The 13,608-nt window shown below is 52.2% G+C and overlaps 4 protein-coding genes across 4 annotated transcripts; 3 read left to right on the top strand and 1 right to left on the bottom strand.

Moving 5' to 3' along the window:
• Positions 1 to 124: 124 nt before the first annotated feature.
• On the top strand, positions 125 to 826 carry nut2 (mediator complex subunit NUT2; the record flags this gene model as incomplete). The annotated part of the gene is made up of 3 exons (XM_057099445.1): positions 125 to 155; positions 206 to 302; positions 436 to 826. 3 exons carry the CDS (start codon positions 125 to 127, stop codon positions 824 to 826), a joined length of 519 nt encoding a protein of 172 aa, XP_056964581.1.
• Positions 827 to 2,963: 2,137 nt separating this feature from the next.
• N7533_002794 (uncharacterized protein) lies at positions 2,964 to 4,076 on the top strand (the record flags this gene model as incomplete). The annotated part of the gene is made up of 1 exon (XM_057099444.1): positions 2,964 to 4,076. The coding sequence occupies one exon, from the start codon at positions 2,964 to 2,966 to the stop codon at positions 4,074 to 4,076; it is 1,113 nt and encodes a 370-aa protein (XP_056964580.1).
• A 730-nt stretch (positions 4,077 to 4,806) lies between these two features.
• On the top strand, positions 4,807 to 4,989 carry N7533_002793 (uncharacterized protein; the record flags this gene model as incomplete). Its single annotated transcript, XM_057099443.1, has 1 exon — positions 4,807 to 4,989. The coding sequence occupies one exon, from the start codon at positions 4,807 to 4,809 to the stop codon at positions 4,987 to 4,989; it is 183 nt and encodes a 60-aa protein (XP_056964579.1).
• A 590-nt stretch (positions 4,990 to 5,579) lies between these two features.
• N7533_002792 (type I polyketide synthase) lies at positions 5,580 to 13,054 on the bottom strand (the record flags this gene model as incomplete). Its single annotated transcript, XM_057099442.1, has 7 exons — positions 5,580 to 7,730; positions 7,762 to 8,829; positions 8,899 to 11,754; positions 11,813 to 11,923; positions 11,944 to 12,074; positions 12,131 to 12,862; positions 12,934 to 13,054. 7 exons carry the CDS (start codon positions 13,052 to 13,054, stop codon positions 5,580 to 5,582), a joined length of 7,170 nt encoding a protein of 2,389 aa, XP_056964578.1.
• Between the last annotated feature and the right edge of the window lie 554 nt (positions 13,055 to 13,608).

Genomic DNA, 13,608 nt, shown 5'->3' with positions numbered 1-13,608 from the left:
TCCTTCCAACTTGGCAGTCCCCTACAAGCATCCGTCTGCTCCGCCTGCAGCTTCCCACCGCCTTCTCCAACCCCACGCCCAAGAACATCACCACACCCATTCAGCGATAAGACACGCAGCAATCATGGCCCCAGTCTTACTAAAAACGGTCGATGGTCTGTATAAACTAAGCGCAGCTATGCAAGCAAAAGCTAACCATCCGCAGATGATCTGAAAGATGTAATCCAGCATCTCTTCGAAATCCAATCCGCGGTGCATGGCTACCTAGGCCCAGAGACGCAACAAGAGCTGGTCCGAAAAATGTACGTGAAAGAGCAAAGCTCAAGGATCTGCCAAAAATCCAATCTACAATATAGAACTCTTCTTTGCGCGAAGTCGCAGAGTAAGAGAGATGGGAAAAACGAAGTACGAGGCTAACAGGCACGATCATCACAGCAAAAACCTCACCCTCACCTTAAACACACTCTCAACACACACTCAACTCCCGCCTGGCAATGGCAGCGCAGAATCAGAACAGCAGCAGCAAAATGATGACCCTGCGAACCCGCGCCTCGCAAGCGTCCAAATACCGCCCGAGATAATCGACTACGTGGACAGCGCGCGCAACCCAGACATCTACACGCGTGAATTCGTCGAGTTGGTGCAGCGCGGCAATCAGGATCTGAAGGGGAAAAGGGAGGCTTTCGCCGGGTTCCGGGATGTGTTGGCCCGTGAGATGCGGAGTGCTATGCCTGAGTGTGCGGGTGAGGTTGATCGTGTTGTTGCGGTGACGGGGGGAACCGGGGGTGGAGGGTTGAGTTCGAGTTCGAATGCGAATGCAAATTAAGATTTGGATTTGGATTTGGGTTGTGCGGGCACTGCACTGCACTGCACTCCACCGCACCGCACCGCACCGCCAGTTCGAACAGGAAGTGGAGGGATAAAAAGAGCAGGGAAGGAAAGGCACGGCGAGGCTGGACGTTTCTTGAATTGCCCGATCTTTGCCCAGCCTGAGCCGACGGCGTTCTCTTCCATCCCGTCTCTGCTTTGCGCGACTATTATGCCGCCTACAGTTTACGGGCTAAATGTCTATACGAGGTACCTGATCAAAATACTCCGGCCTCTGTAGGTCTGGACGTGGGCTGGGCGGGCGGGCTAATGGGCGGGCGTAAGGCAGGAGCCTCGTGGAGGTATGAACGGATCTTTTCCTGACTTCATGATGATGCAGGTTCCATGTAAGGCCACCGGGATATCTGAGTCTTTGGATGGAATGATGTCGTTGTTGGGGGCCAGAATACGATTTCCGGTAATTCTGCGGGCCTGAATGGTTACTACATAGTAGGAGGGCGAGTGCCAAGACGGGGTATGGGGCGTTAGGGTCAAGTCGGGGTTTCCCGGGGTTCAACTTGTTCTTTGTTCTAGTTTTTGAACTGTTTTTTTTTATCGAGGATTTAGCGAGGCGCTGGATATTATTTATGGATGTCATTTGATTTGATTTTGTCAGGATATGGGAGTATTTCATGGTAGACCACCTGTTATGGATGGTGATCTGTACTCGAGGGACTCTACATAGTGGCGTACCTCAGGGCTGGGGGTATCAATAGTAATCCTGCCTCAGGGCACTGTATGTGTACTCTGTACAAGCGGATCTGATTGGAGAGGTCCTTGATTAAATGACCGAGGATCGTTGGCCACTGGCATGGGAAGGGACACATCGAGTCTTTTGGTAGCCTAGGCTAGATTGCGCGAGGGCATGTGTTTCAGACCGGAGCACAGGATCAATTGCCATGTTGAAAGCGACCGTGCTGGTGGCCGTGCCCTCCCCACAAAGAGAGCTGGAAGTTGGCAGATGGCTGCACTGGCACTGGCAGCTAGCGGTAGCTTGAGTGGAGGCTATGACATACTAGTAGTATCTATCCACTCTGAAGTCCATTCAGCATCCACTGTATGTATGTACGGAGTACGGAGTACGTGGTACTCAGTACCTCTGGCACTGTGACCTATGGTGGTACACATATTGTTATAGGTAGTGTTGTTTGTCTTTTCCTGTGTGATGAGTCTGCAGAGCCTCTGATCGCCTGCTGCACCTGCACACCGAAAGTTGCCGGCGTCCACCAGTTGTCCCCACGCTTGACCGCATTGAGTGTGACTCAGAGTGGGACTGGACGAGAATGGACTGGATGGATTGGATGGACTGGGGATCCCGGGGTGTGCAGATGAACAACACGGACGGTAGGCGTCCAGGCTGCCTGAGAGGAGGTGTGGATGTAGGGATACCAGAGGGGTACTCCAGATAGTTGAGTGTTGTGTATGATACTCGGTACTAGTGATGGTATCCTAGGATATGATAGTAAATGATAAAGTATGGATGGAGTCACTTGAAGTCACTGGACTAGCTGGGTTGCTCCTTCCCCGGGTCGCACCCAGTTCCTTCCAAGTTGCCCCTGACCCACTCTGGGACATCCCAAAACTTCAACCGGGGAACCTTTTGACATTTACTTCCGAGTCCACTCCTGACCTCCTTGATAATATATGCCCTACATACCGGTGGAATCGACCTTCAATCTATCAATTCCCCCGAGCATGGATCACATCTGCACCTTGCCGCAATTACCAGTTGAACCATCCATCGCACGGCCCAGGAATAGCAACCAATAGTCACTGCCCCAAGGGCAAGGATCGAATCCTTTCGCTAACATCCCACATTTCCCCGTCCACCCCGTCTTTGTCGGGCGTTTTCCGATCTCATTGTCTTATTGACCCGCTTTGACTGCTTGCCCCCCCCGGAGTAAGCCACTTCATGATCGACTTGCTCCCCACCCGCGGCCCAGTCCCAACCCAGTCGAGGCCAAGACCTAAGCCCCAAGCCCCCCTCCCCCCCCCAAAAAGCCCCATATTAATACTCTTCTCTCACCTAATGTTGCTGCCAATGCTGCTTCTTCGTTTCCCCACATAGCCATGTCCTATTCTCCTTGACAAGCATTATGGCAAACATCACCGCCGCCGGCGAGGGCATCACCGGCGGCATCAAAGGCACTTCTTTGGGGATGCAAATCACCATCGCTACTCTGGCTGGTGTCACTTGGTACAACGCTTTCGAACTGATCATTCTCATATTTGTCACCTTTTCCCAGTACCGTGGTCTCTACTTCTGGAGCTTGTTCGCCTCTTGCGCTGTCGGCTTGATCCCATACTCCCTTGGTTTCCTCTTGAAATTCTTCGAACTCACCTCCGCGACATGGCTGTCAGTAACTTTTATCACCATCGGCTGGTGGACAATGGTGACTGGCCAGTCTATTGTTCTGTACTCGCGCCTGCACTTGGTCCTCGACAACCAGCGCATCCTTCGGCGCATATTGACCATGATCATCGTCAACGCCGTCTGTCTTCACCTTCCTACCTCGGTCCTGACCTGGGGCAGTAACCTCGCGGGGGAACGCCATGTCCAGCCTTATATAAATGGGTACAACATCATGGAGAAGATCCAGATGACTGGCTTCTGTCTACAGGAGTTCATACTCTCGGGCCTTTATATTTGGGAAACAGTCCGCATGATACACCTCGACATGGACCGCTCTAAGCGCAAGATTCAGTACCAACTCATCATCATTAACTTAATTATCATTATTATGGATATTGGACTTCTTGTCGCCGAATACCGCGACTACTATATTATGGAAACAATGTTGAAAGGCGCCGTCTACAGCATTAAACTGAAGCTTGAGTTCGCCGTCCTCGGTAAACTAATCCACCTCGTCCACAACCACGTCTGGAAACCCGAATCATTCTCCGTTCCCCGCGAACTTCCCGACTTCGTCGATGCCACTCGTGTCACCTCAGACCTCACCCACGCCCCAACCGCTCGAACACATAGTACCTCCCGCACCCAAGGACAAACCTGGATGGACGACGATGTTTCTGTTGCGTATTTCGAACATTGTCCGTCTCGCGACCAGAATGGCAGCGCAGACATTCCGAATTCATGGGACTCGGGGACACGCATCATAAATCATGGCGATCATACATCAATCGATTTCAACGACCCCTGGTGTCACTACCAGCGCCAACCTGCAAAGCTATCTGAAAAACCAGGATGAAGCCCTATTCTTCTCAATATTGATACCCCAACTCACATACCTCTATTACATTTTCCATACATACTTCTATCATTTTATTCTTTGATGAACTTACGACTTACGTGACATGCACATGCACATGTGATATCCCACCGCAACGCACCACCCTATGCAGGATACAGATTTACCTTATCCATGCACTGAGGTATGAGTTAAGTGCATGGGTACATCTGTTTCACCCTCGGGTTTCGCGCCTGGCCTTCGGATCCTGTTCCTCCTTGTCTCTTGTGTGATTAAATGCACAACATCTTGCGCCCCGCGCAGATTATGGCGGGACTCGGGATCTAGTTGCACATACACTGCTTCTTGTATATAGACCGATTCAGTTAGTCTACGGACTCGTGTTGAATATGAACAAATATGAATTTGGGAAATAATTTTACCTTGTAGGGACAGAGATGGCAGTTCTCAGTACGGCTGCCTGGATTGGCGCCCATGCTATGAACTGTTGGAAAGTAATCAATCATCTTAATCGGGTACCTCATAGTAAGCCTGCTTCTTGGCATACATACCGGAAAATGTCTGGCGATTCTTGGCTTTCCCTTTCCATTCTAGTGCTCATCCCCTCGCCGCTTTTACTCCCTGATAAGTCTCTCTTCATCACCAACGCCCACTCCTCAAATCGACTTCGGCAACCTTGTTGTCCGTGACTCCGGATCCTCACCTCGGCCATTGATCTTTACTTCTCTCGATGGCCCCTCTGCTCGTTCGGTCGGCTCAGGAAGATGAGCACCAACACTGGACCGACCCCATCCTTTTCGAGGACACTCGAGCCAGACTGGAACATTTCCGTCGTTCTGGATGGCTACCTCCAAACTTCAAACCGAGGACTTTACTAGGTATTGCCGTTGTCGAGCGCTACTGGCGAAAGTGAGTGGGGCTAGAATCAGGCACCGTGGGTAGGGTTAACTCACGAGAATAGATTTTCTATTCAGTCGGAGGCGGATTATATAGACCACCTTCTCCAGGAGGATCAAGCGATCTACATGAACTTTTTCGACTGGATGTCCAGGACGTCACAAGAGAAGAGACTACAATCTTACGATAAGTACTGGCGCCGCCTTTGCCAATATTTCAAACTGTTCGCTCGTCGCCGTGTCAGTGAAGACGTCCGTAAACAGATACGACGAGTACGATGATTTCTTCCATATATACAGAGATATGGCTAATGGTGGCAGGGCGGCAAGGGCACTAACCCAACGAATCAAGAAAAAAATTGGGTGAACAAAAACATACAACAGCAGGGATTCGCATGTGGTCACCCACCACACTACTAACCTGCCGGCGTGTGGCTTAAGTACGGCTGAGCGGACGGGAAGCCCTGTTCTCCACACCCTATGGTCGTATGTACTAAGTACAGCAGAGAAGGGGATGGTATAGTATACTATTGTTTAGTTTATAATTGAACTGGGGCCATGTGCAGATCTACCTCTATTATTTTTCTATCCATAACGTTCCCTCTTTCTACTTTCTACCTGTAACTAACTTACTCTTCTCCGCGATCCTCCCCGCAAACACATTCATTGGCTCCGCTGCAAGAATCTCCAACAGCGCCATATTCGCCTGCAGCTCCCTTGTAATCCAATTGCGGACCTCCAGTGCCACCAGCGAATCCACTCCATACCGATACATCGGCCTCCCCGGATCTACCTCGGACAAGGGCATCTGCAGGATCTCTGCCGTCTTGTGTACAAGTGCATCCGTAATGATTGAAACGGCTTCATCGAGGGTGGATGCGGCAGCGAGACGTGTGGAGGGTGACGATGCAGCGGATGAGGCATCTTGGTCTGTGGACGAGGACGAAGATGTAATACTCAGCACATTCAGTGGGCCAAACCGCGGATCACTGAAATGTTCCGGCCGCTCCAATCCGAATCGGGCCATGACATCTGCCGTCCCGAGGCCGGTACACACCTGCGCAGGATACGAGTCTCCTTTCCACTCGCTGTTGATCAGGCTTTTCATCAGCGCGTGGAAGGGCTTTTCGCGGATTCCGAGAATGGCTTCCCAGTCAGCGAGTTTCCCGGTTGTGCCTTGCTCGGCTAGAATTCCAACGTCGCGCATGATACCGAGATCGACAGCCACGCCCTTGAGGCCTTTGCTGCGACGGTGGCGGGCAAGTGCGTCTTGGAATGTGTTGGCGGCGGCATATTGAGTCTGGCCTGGATAGCCGAAGATGCCGGAGATGGACGAGCAGATGATGAAGAAATCCAGCGGATGTGTGGGCGAGAAGTAGTTGTGCAGATTTAGTGTGCCTTGGATCTTGGGCCGCATGGGTTGCGTCCAATCCGTGTAAGATATTTTCTCGAAGAGAGTGTCACGCAGCATCATGGCCATCTGGACCACGCCCGCGATAGGTGGGAGGTCGGTGGCACATTGTTGCATGGCGGAGAGGAAGGCAGGTTCATCTGCTACGTCTGCACGGTAAGCTTTGACAACGGCGCCGAAAGTGGTGAGGTCCTGGACTGTGGCTTTGGCGTCTGCACTGGAATCGCCAGAGCGGGATATAAATGCGATGTGTCGTGCTCCACTGGCAACAAATTCACGGGCCAGACTGCGTCCAAGGCCGCCGAGACCGCCGACAAAGAGATAGGTGCTGTTGGGATTGAGGCTCAGGCTGTTTTTAGCTGTGCAGAGCACGGGTGCTTGAGCATCATCTCCAAACGAGAGGACTAGTTTCCCACGATGCTTACCCTGTTGCATGGTACGGAAAGCCGTCTCAAGCCCCGCAACAGGGTACACTGTCAGCGGATACGCCGCGCTCAGAACACCCTCATGCACAAGAGCAAATGCGTCCGATAGTATTTGGCCCAGTGCATCAAGACCATCCGCGTCGAAGAAATTGGCTATGTTGATGAATGCAAAGGTCGTGCTACGGCTGAACGGACGCATGTCCAGACGCATGTTGTTTGTGATATCACGCAGCCCGATCTCGACAAATGTGCCAAAGGGCGCAAGGCATGTCCATGAGACACGGAGCAATTCGCCCGACAGCGAGTTGAGCACGCAGTCGACGCCGCGGCCATCCGTGATGCGCTTGATAGCTTTGGCGAAACTAGTGTCACGAGAGTGGAATATATGCGCTTCTGGCACGTTATATTTCTCAATCAGGAGACGGCGCTTATCCTCACTACCAACGGTCACATATACCACTAGGCCTAAGTGAGCAGCAAGTTGCAGTGCAGCTTGGCCGACACCACCGGCAGCAGCGTGGATCAAGACAGATTGTCCAGGGCGCAGTTTGGCGACGTTGACGAGTGCGTGGTAGGCAGTGGTGTGGACCATGGGTAGGGCGGCCGCTTCTTCGAAAGACATGGAGTCAGGGATGTGCACGGCAAGACGGTGGTCGATGCGGAGCTTAGTGGCATGCATGCCCTCCCAGAGAAGCGTCACCCGGTCGCCGGGTCTAAAGCGTGAAGCTGCTGCACTACCAGTGGCCGTGACGACGCCGCTAGCTTCTTGGCCGATGAGGGAGACTTCGACTAGGCCCATTGCCGCCATGATGTCTTTGAAGTTGACACCTGTTGCTTTGATATCGACCTCAATCTCTGTCTCTTCAAGTGTATCTTTCATGCGGTCATCCTCGATGAACGTCAAAGTGTCCATGAGTCCTGGCTTCATAATCGTGAGCCTTAGGGGGTCTCACTTGTTCCCTCAGCCGCTTGACACGAACGGAGTCCTCTAGACAACGGCGCACACCCTCATTTCTCTCGGGACTGTTGAAGATCCGAGCAACCTGCAGCATACCATCTCGTTCCTGGAACTCATCATCCTTGGTATCCGTCGTCATAATACGACCTGCAAGGGCTGGACCACAGTGTAAAGCCGTGTCCAGGCTACTCAAATGCAAGACTTGGAACTTGAGACCCGCCACCTCACTCCTCATCGTCCTCCGAATGCCATCGACCACACCCATGGACGGATTGTCGCCAGCTGTGACCCAGAGCAGGCGGTCGCTGTTCAGCAGCAGCTTCCGGACATTGTGGAAATCTGGCTCCGAGAGAGCATCCAGCAGAGGCTGTTCAAGCTCCAACAAGGAGATGAATGTATTGGCCTCGAGGTCGGTAGCTGCACGGGCACTGATCTCGGCCCAGTTGGTCACGACCACTGGGTAACCATGGTCGCGGAGAGTGATTTGTAGAGCGCTGCTGAAATCTTTAACGCGGCCATTTTTAGCTAGTGGTTCGATTATGAATAAGTCGGATTTGGTAGATGTCCCGTTTGTATGGCCATTGGTGTCGCTGTTAGCATGCTCTGGTTGCCGCCTTTTGTACAGAGTCACTGACTTCTCAACTTCAAAGACACGTCGGAAGTCCTTAGCCTCCAGAACAGACGCAGAGACCTCCAAACTGATGTCCGCAGCGAGAACTAGGCTTGCATTGGACTTGCCAAGTCTTGTCAAACGAGTCAGTAATGTGCCGAAATCATTATGCTTGCTGACGGATTGTGGAACGACTAGCAAATCAGCCGCCGCAATATCTGCGGGCAACGGGGCATCCAAATCGCCCAGGTTGAACGGCGTCCCAATAAAGTTCCTGGTGGCACCTTGGTCCTCAGACTCGCTATCAGTGCCTGCTATAGCATACTTGATATGGCTAAAAGGAATGGTTCCGGGAGGCATCAATCTCATTATCGCATGGTTAAGTGCTTCGTGATCGGGTGCAAGCTCGATCACGGTGGCTGCTGGATTGTCGTGGAGGTATAGACGGATGAACTGTATTACTTGTTAATAACGCCCGCAGGATGCCTGTTAGGATGGATTAATGAGATGGAAAAGGGCTACCTCGACAATCCGATCTTCTGCCGCAACAGCGGATACCACCCTTTGTATTTCTTCTGGCTCCAGAAGCTCGAGAGCATAATTCCAGTGCACCTCCGATGTGATCTCGGCCGGGTCGACCTCAAGCTGCTGACCGTCCTGCTCGCCCGCATCATTCTCCAGCTCCGAGACTCGGTAGTCAAGAACGGATAGGTTGACCTTAGACACTGTACTATCAAAGGTGTAGATATTCGACGACAACTCTTTGAAACCATGTCTCTTCGACTCGCATACCACAGGCAGGACATATCCAACATCTCCCGGAATATCGAGCGAAATATCCATCTGGCCTATAAATGTCGGCAAGACCGGCTTATCCATCTCGAACCTCCCGTTCCTGTACGTGCTCCCCAGACAGCCCTGGAGTATCGAGTCAAAGGCACCCGCGTGTATCAAAAATGGACGACTGAGTTGTCCTTTGCTAGCGGTCTCGCCGATATCGACGAGTTTCACATCGTAGGTGGCCTGGCCGTCGCCAAGATGGACATTCTCGACTCCCCGAAATGCCTCACCATAGTTCCAGGCGATCTTTTCGAATTGGCCGTAGAAGTCCTCTTTGGAGTAAGTGTGCGAAGGCCCCTCGTGGACGTGGTGGTACTGGGCAATTCTTGACGACTCCAAGCTGGTATCTTCGCTCGCCATCTGCTCGCTGGTCGTTTCGGTGTAGTCAATGGCAATCAATCCTCGGCAATTATCGCGCAGGTTATCGATACCAGCGCATGAGGATATAGTAAATTCCCACCAGGAAGCTGGGGTAGAACCTGAGGTTGCAAGTAAGTGCGGCCGCATATGCATGATAACCTCAGTCGGCACATCCTCAGAAAGTGCCATAGCAGCAAAGAACGAGATCTCACGAAGACGAAGGTTGCGTGCTGTCTTGCTTGGTTCCATCAACTGACGCGCACCTTCAATGGCCATGCCTATGAGGCCAGCGGCTGGGAATAACACAGTACTGCCGACCTTATGGCCGCGAATCCAGGGCTCGTCGGACAAGCGGAGGAAGTTGCGCCAGACATGTTGACTCTCATCCATCATCGGGACCTGGGCACCGATGATGCTCTTGGAGGGAAATTGGCGCATCACGAGCTCCCGTTGAATACGGGTCTCGTGGCGGAAGACCTTGGAATGGTTCCATTGGTATGGGGGAAGATCCGTCAGTCGACGGGTGTTAATATCGCCGTTGACTTGGGAGATGTCAATTGGAACTCCTTTTAGGAAGAGCTCGGACGCGAGCTCGAGACTTGTTTCAAGAGCATTGCGTCCGCGTGTCAGCATCGACTTGTAGGCGATGTGTTTGACGCCGTGGTGACCGAGAATTTGCTCCACAGGTCCGCCCAGGGCGCCATGTGGGCCAATTTCGATGAGTAGGTCGACAGTGTCACCACCCCCTTCAGCTTCGTCTGCAGCGACCATCTCCTTGACCGCATCGGAGAAGAGAACCGGCGAGACCAAGTTGCGGACCCAATAGTATGGCCCCAGAAGCTCCGGGGCGACCTCTTGGCCGGTTACACTAGATACCATAGTTTTAGTGACTTCATAGTCCTCGTTCTCATTGTACTCTCGGGGTATAGGCTGAAGATCAGCAATGAACTCAGCGTAAGTGCCAAAGACGCGATTCATATGCCTACTGTGGTACGCCATCTCGACTTTCAGTCTTCGAGCAAACATCTTACGCTCATCACAGATGGCTCGGAGTTGCTCAAGTGTGTCGACATCGCCCGAGAGCGTCACACTGGACGGTGAGTTCACACAGGCGACGGTAGCGGTGCCATCAAGCTTCGACTGTTCGATCAATTTCTCTGCTTCGTCTCGCGAACAGCCAACTGCCATCATGCCGCCATTGATATCTGGCGCATCTCGAAGCCTGATAGTGGCCACACCTCTAAAATAGGCGGCTGCAATCGCGTCGCGGTGGCTCAATGCTCCGATGCTGTATGCGGCTGCAATCTCACCGCTGGAATGCCCAACAACTTTGGAAGGAGTCACGCCCCACGACCGCAGCTCATCAACGAGCGCGATCTGGAGCACGGAGCAGATAGGCTGACTTATCTCTGGCTGGCTCAGGCGGGAGTCTGCTTGGGTTTTCTTCAATTCTATGACCGGATCCCAGACACATCCCATGGCTTGAAGGAAATGTGTCGATTGCGCAACTGAGTCCCTAAAGACTGGGCGGTCGAGCATCTCCACGCCCATACGCGCCCATTGTGCACCTTGTCCGGTAAACACGAAGCCAATTCGTGGGACTCGAATGGAACTGTTCGCATCCCGAGAGGCGCCGTCTCCTGGCTTGGTGGTTAGATAGTCATGGAGCTCGGTCTTGTTCTCCGCAATACATGTTGCCCGCCACGACAGACTGGATTTGGCCCCGGAGAGTGTGTGGGCCAAATTGGCCATGAAATCCGAGCTCGACGCTCCGGGTCCAACGATATCTAGATGCTCGACCAGGGCATCTGCATTTCGCTTGAAGCCAGCCTGGTCGTGACTGCTGAAGACGAAGAGTCGTTTCTTGGTACGGGTCTTGCCAAATTTGGAAAATTGATTGCTCGTTATGGATCCAGCGCTGAAAGTGGTCGGGTCGAACGATTCCAGGACGACATGGCCGTTTGTGCCACCCATGCCGAAGCCGCTGACGCTCATACGCTTGGTCGGCGTAACAGGCCAAGGCGTCAACTTGGTGGGTACCGCCATGTTCCATTCGTCAAATGGAATCGCAGGATTGGCTTTAGTAAAGTGAAGATTTGGGGGGATCAGATTGTTTTCCATCGATAGAATGCCTTTGATAATCCCCGACACACCAGCCGCGGATTCCAGATGGCCGATCTGATTTTGAAGTTAGCATCCTCCAGACAAGATGTCCCTGAGAACCCACAAGACTCACATTGGGTTTAACACTTCCTACAAACAGTTTGCGCGATTTGGGCGAGCCTTTCCCGATGGTGCTATAAATGGCTCTTGTCTCAATTGGATCTCCGGCTTTGGTCCCGGTACCCTAATACTGCGGTTAGTAACGATAAGGCCCCTAAGTCTGATAGCTCTTTGACTTGCATGTGCCTCGACATATTGTGTCGAGTAGTCCAACCCGTTGGACGAGTAAACGTGCTTGATGAGTTCAGCTTGCGCTTCAAAAGACGGCATTGTCACTGCACATGAGAGCATTAGCAACTCTCAGTTCATATTACGACTGAATACAACCTACCACCCTGTGTAAAGCCATCTGAATTAGCACCAGTACCACGGATGACGGCCCGAATCTCATCTCCATCTTTAATTGCATCCGCCAGTCGTTTCAAGATGATGATCCCGCAACCTTCACCACGACCGTATCCACCTGCACTCTCATCAAAGGCTTTTGACAAGCCCTCGGGGTTGAGGAAAGTCAAATTATTGAGATGCGTCGTGAAGTCTGGCGTGAGCATCAGACTCACGCCACCCGTAATGGCCATCTCCGACTCTCCTGACTTCAAGCTCTGGCAAGCCAGATGGGTCGCCATCAGACTGGACGAGCAGGCGGTCTGAACCGTGGCACTGGGGCCATGGATATTTAAAAAATGAGAGATGCGATTGGAAATCATCTCGTCGCCGGTCCCGAGGAGATGGTATTTAGGGTTGTGCAAGAAGTCCCGCTCCACTGCACCTCGATAGTCGCTGGGACCTGAACCAATATAACAGGCAGTCTGAGAGTCAGAAATCTGTGGAAGAGACATACCCGCGTTTTCAAACGCTTCATATGTCACTTCCATGGCGATCCGCTGTTTGGGATCGAGAGCGATGGCTTCTGCTGCGGTGATATTGAAGAAGGCGGCATCAAAGACATACGGATCTTCTTTCAGAAAGTGACCCCCTCTCGTGGGTAGTGAGTTCAAGTGGCCGTTGCTTGGGTGGTAGAAAGCGTCGGAGTTCCATCGAGTTGATGTGGGCGAGTAAGCATCTGTTTAAGAACACCTGTTAGTCCACTGCCAATGCAGCGGATTTTCACAATTGAGGAGGCTCTCTGCTCACCTTTGCCGTTCTTCAACATGTCCCAGAATTTGGAAGAGGAGCTGGCGTCGCCGGGAAAACGACATGACATGCCGACGACCGCAATTGGGACGTCGACTGCGGTGTGATGTACAGAAGGCATTTTGATGTCGTTACAGCTCTATATTTTGGAAGGAGGGAGGGGGACGGGCATTACCGACAATAAAAGGAAAAAGAAGGAATTGATTGTGCGAGTTCTTCGGCCCATATTTGCGGCCCGCGGAGGGATTGCAAGAGAGCTATTGTCCGTGATACGAAGATGGCGCTATAAGGCTCCGGCGGAATGCGATACAGCCCCCACGATGTTGAGGATGTCCGAAATTTACACGGTTGCCGCAATGGTGAAAGGAGCTTACCATCCATGATGGGATGGGAATTCTGCCGCACATATTACCTAGCAAACAAAGAGCGGATGGTCAGTCACTTTCATCAGCACACCCAAATTGTGTTTTCTGAGACATTTAAGTTATCGTGGCCCCGCCGGTGGCTCGGAGTACGTGACTACCCGTATAGCATCTATTTACGGATGAAGATCTCATGCAGTCAGCATCTATGAATGCTACCTAATCAGTCTAACGGTCGAAACATCCAGGAACCTGCCGGTCGAGGGTGAAAAATTTCCATTATTAAGGTTCTTATCAGCTCGTGTTACCATGT

Source organism: Penicillium manginii (assembly GCF_028828005.1).
Source record: "Penicillium manginii strain IBT 31320 chromosome Unknown utg000002l:1.0-5564898.0:1.0-5567710.0, whole genome shotgun sequence".
Classification (NCBI taxonomy): Eukaryota; Fungi; Ascomycota; class Eurotiomycetes; order Eurotiales; family Aspergillaceae; genus Penicillium; species Penicillium manginii.
The sequence above is the reverse complement of the archived record's forward strand: the minus strand, read 5'-3'. Positions and strand labels throughout refer to the sequence as shown.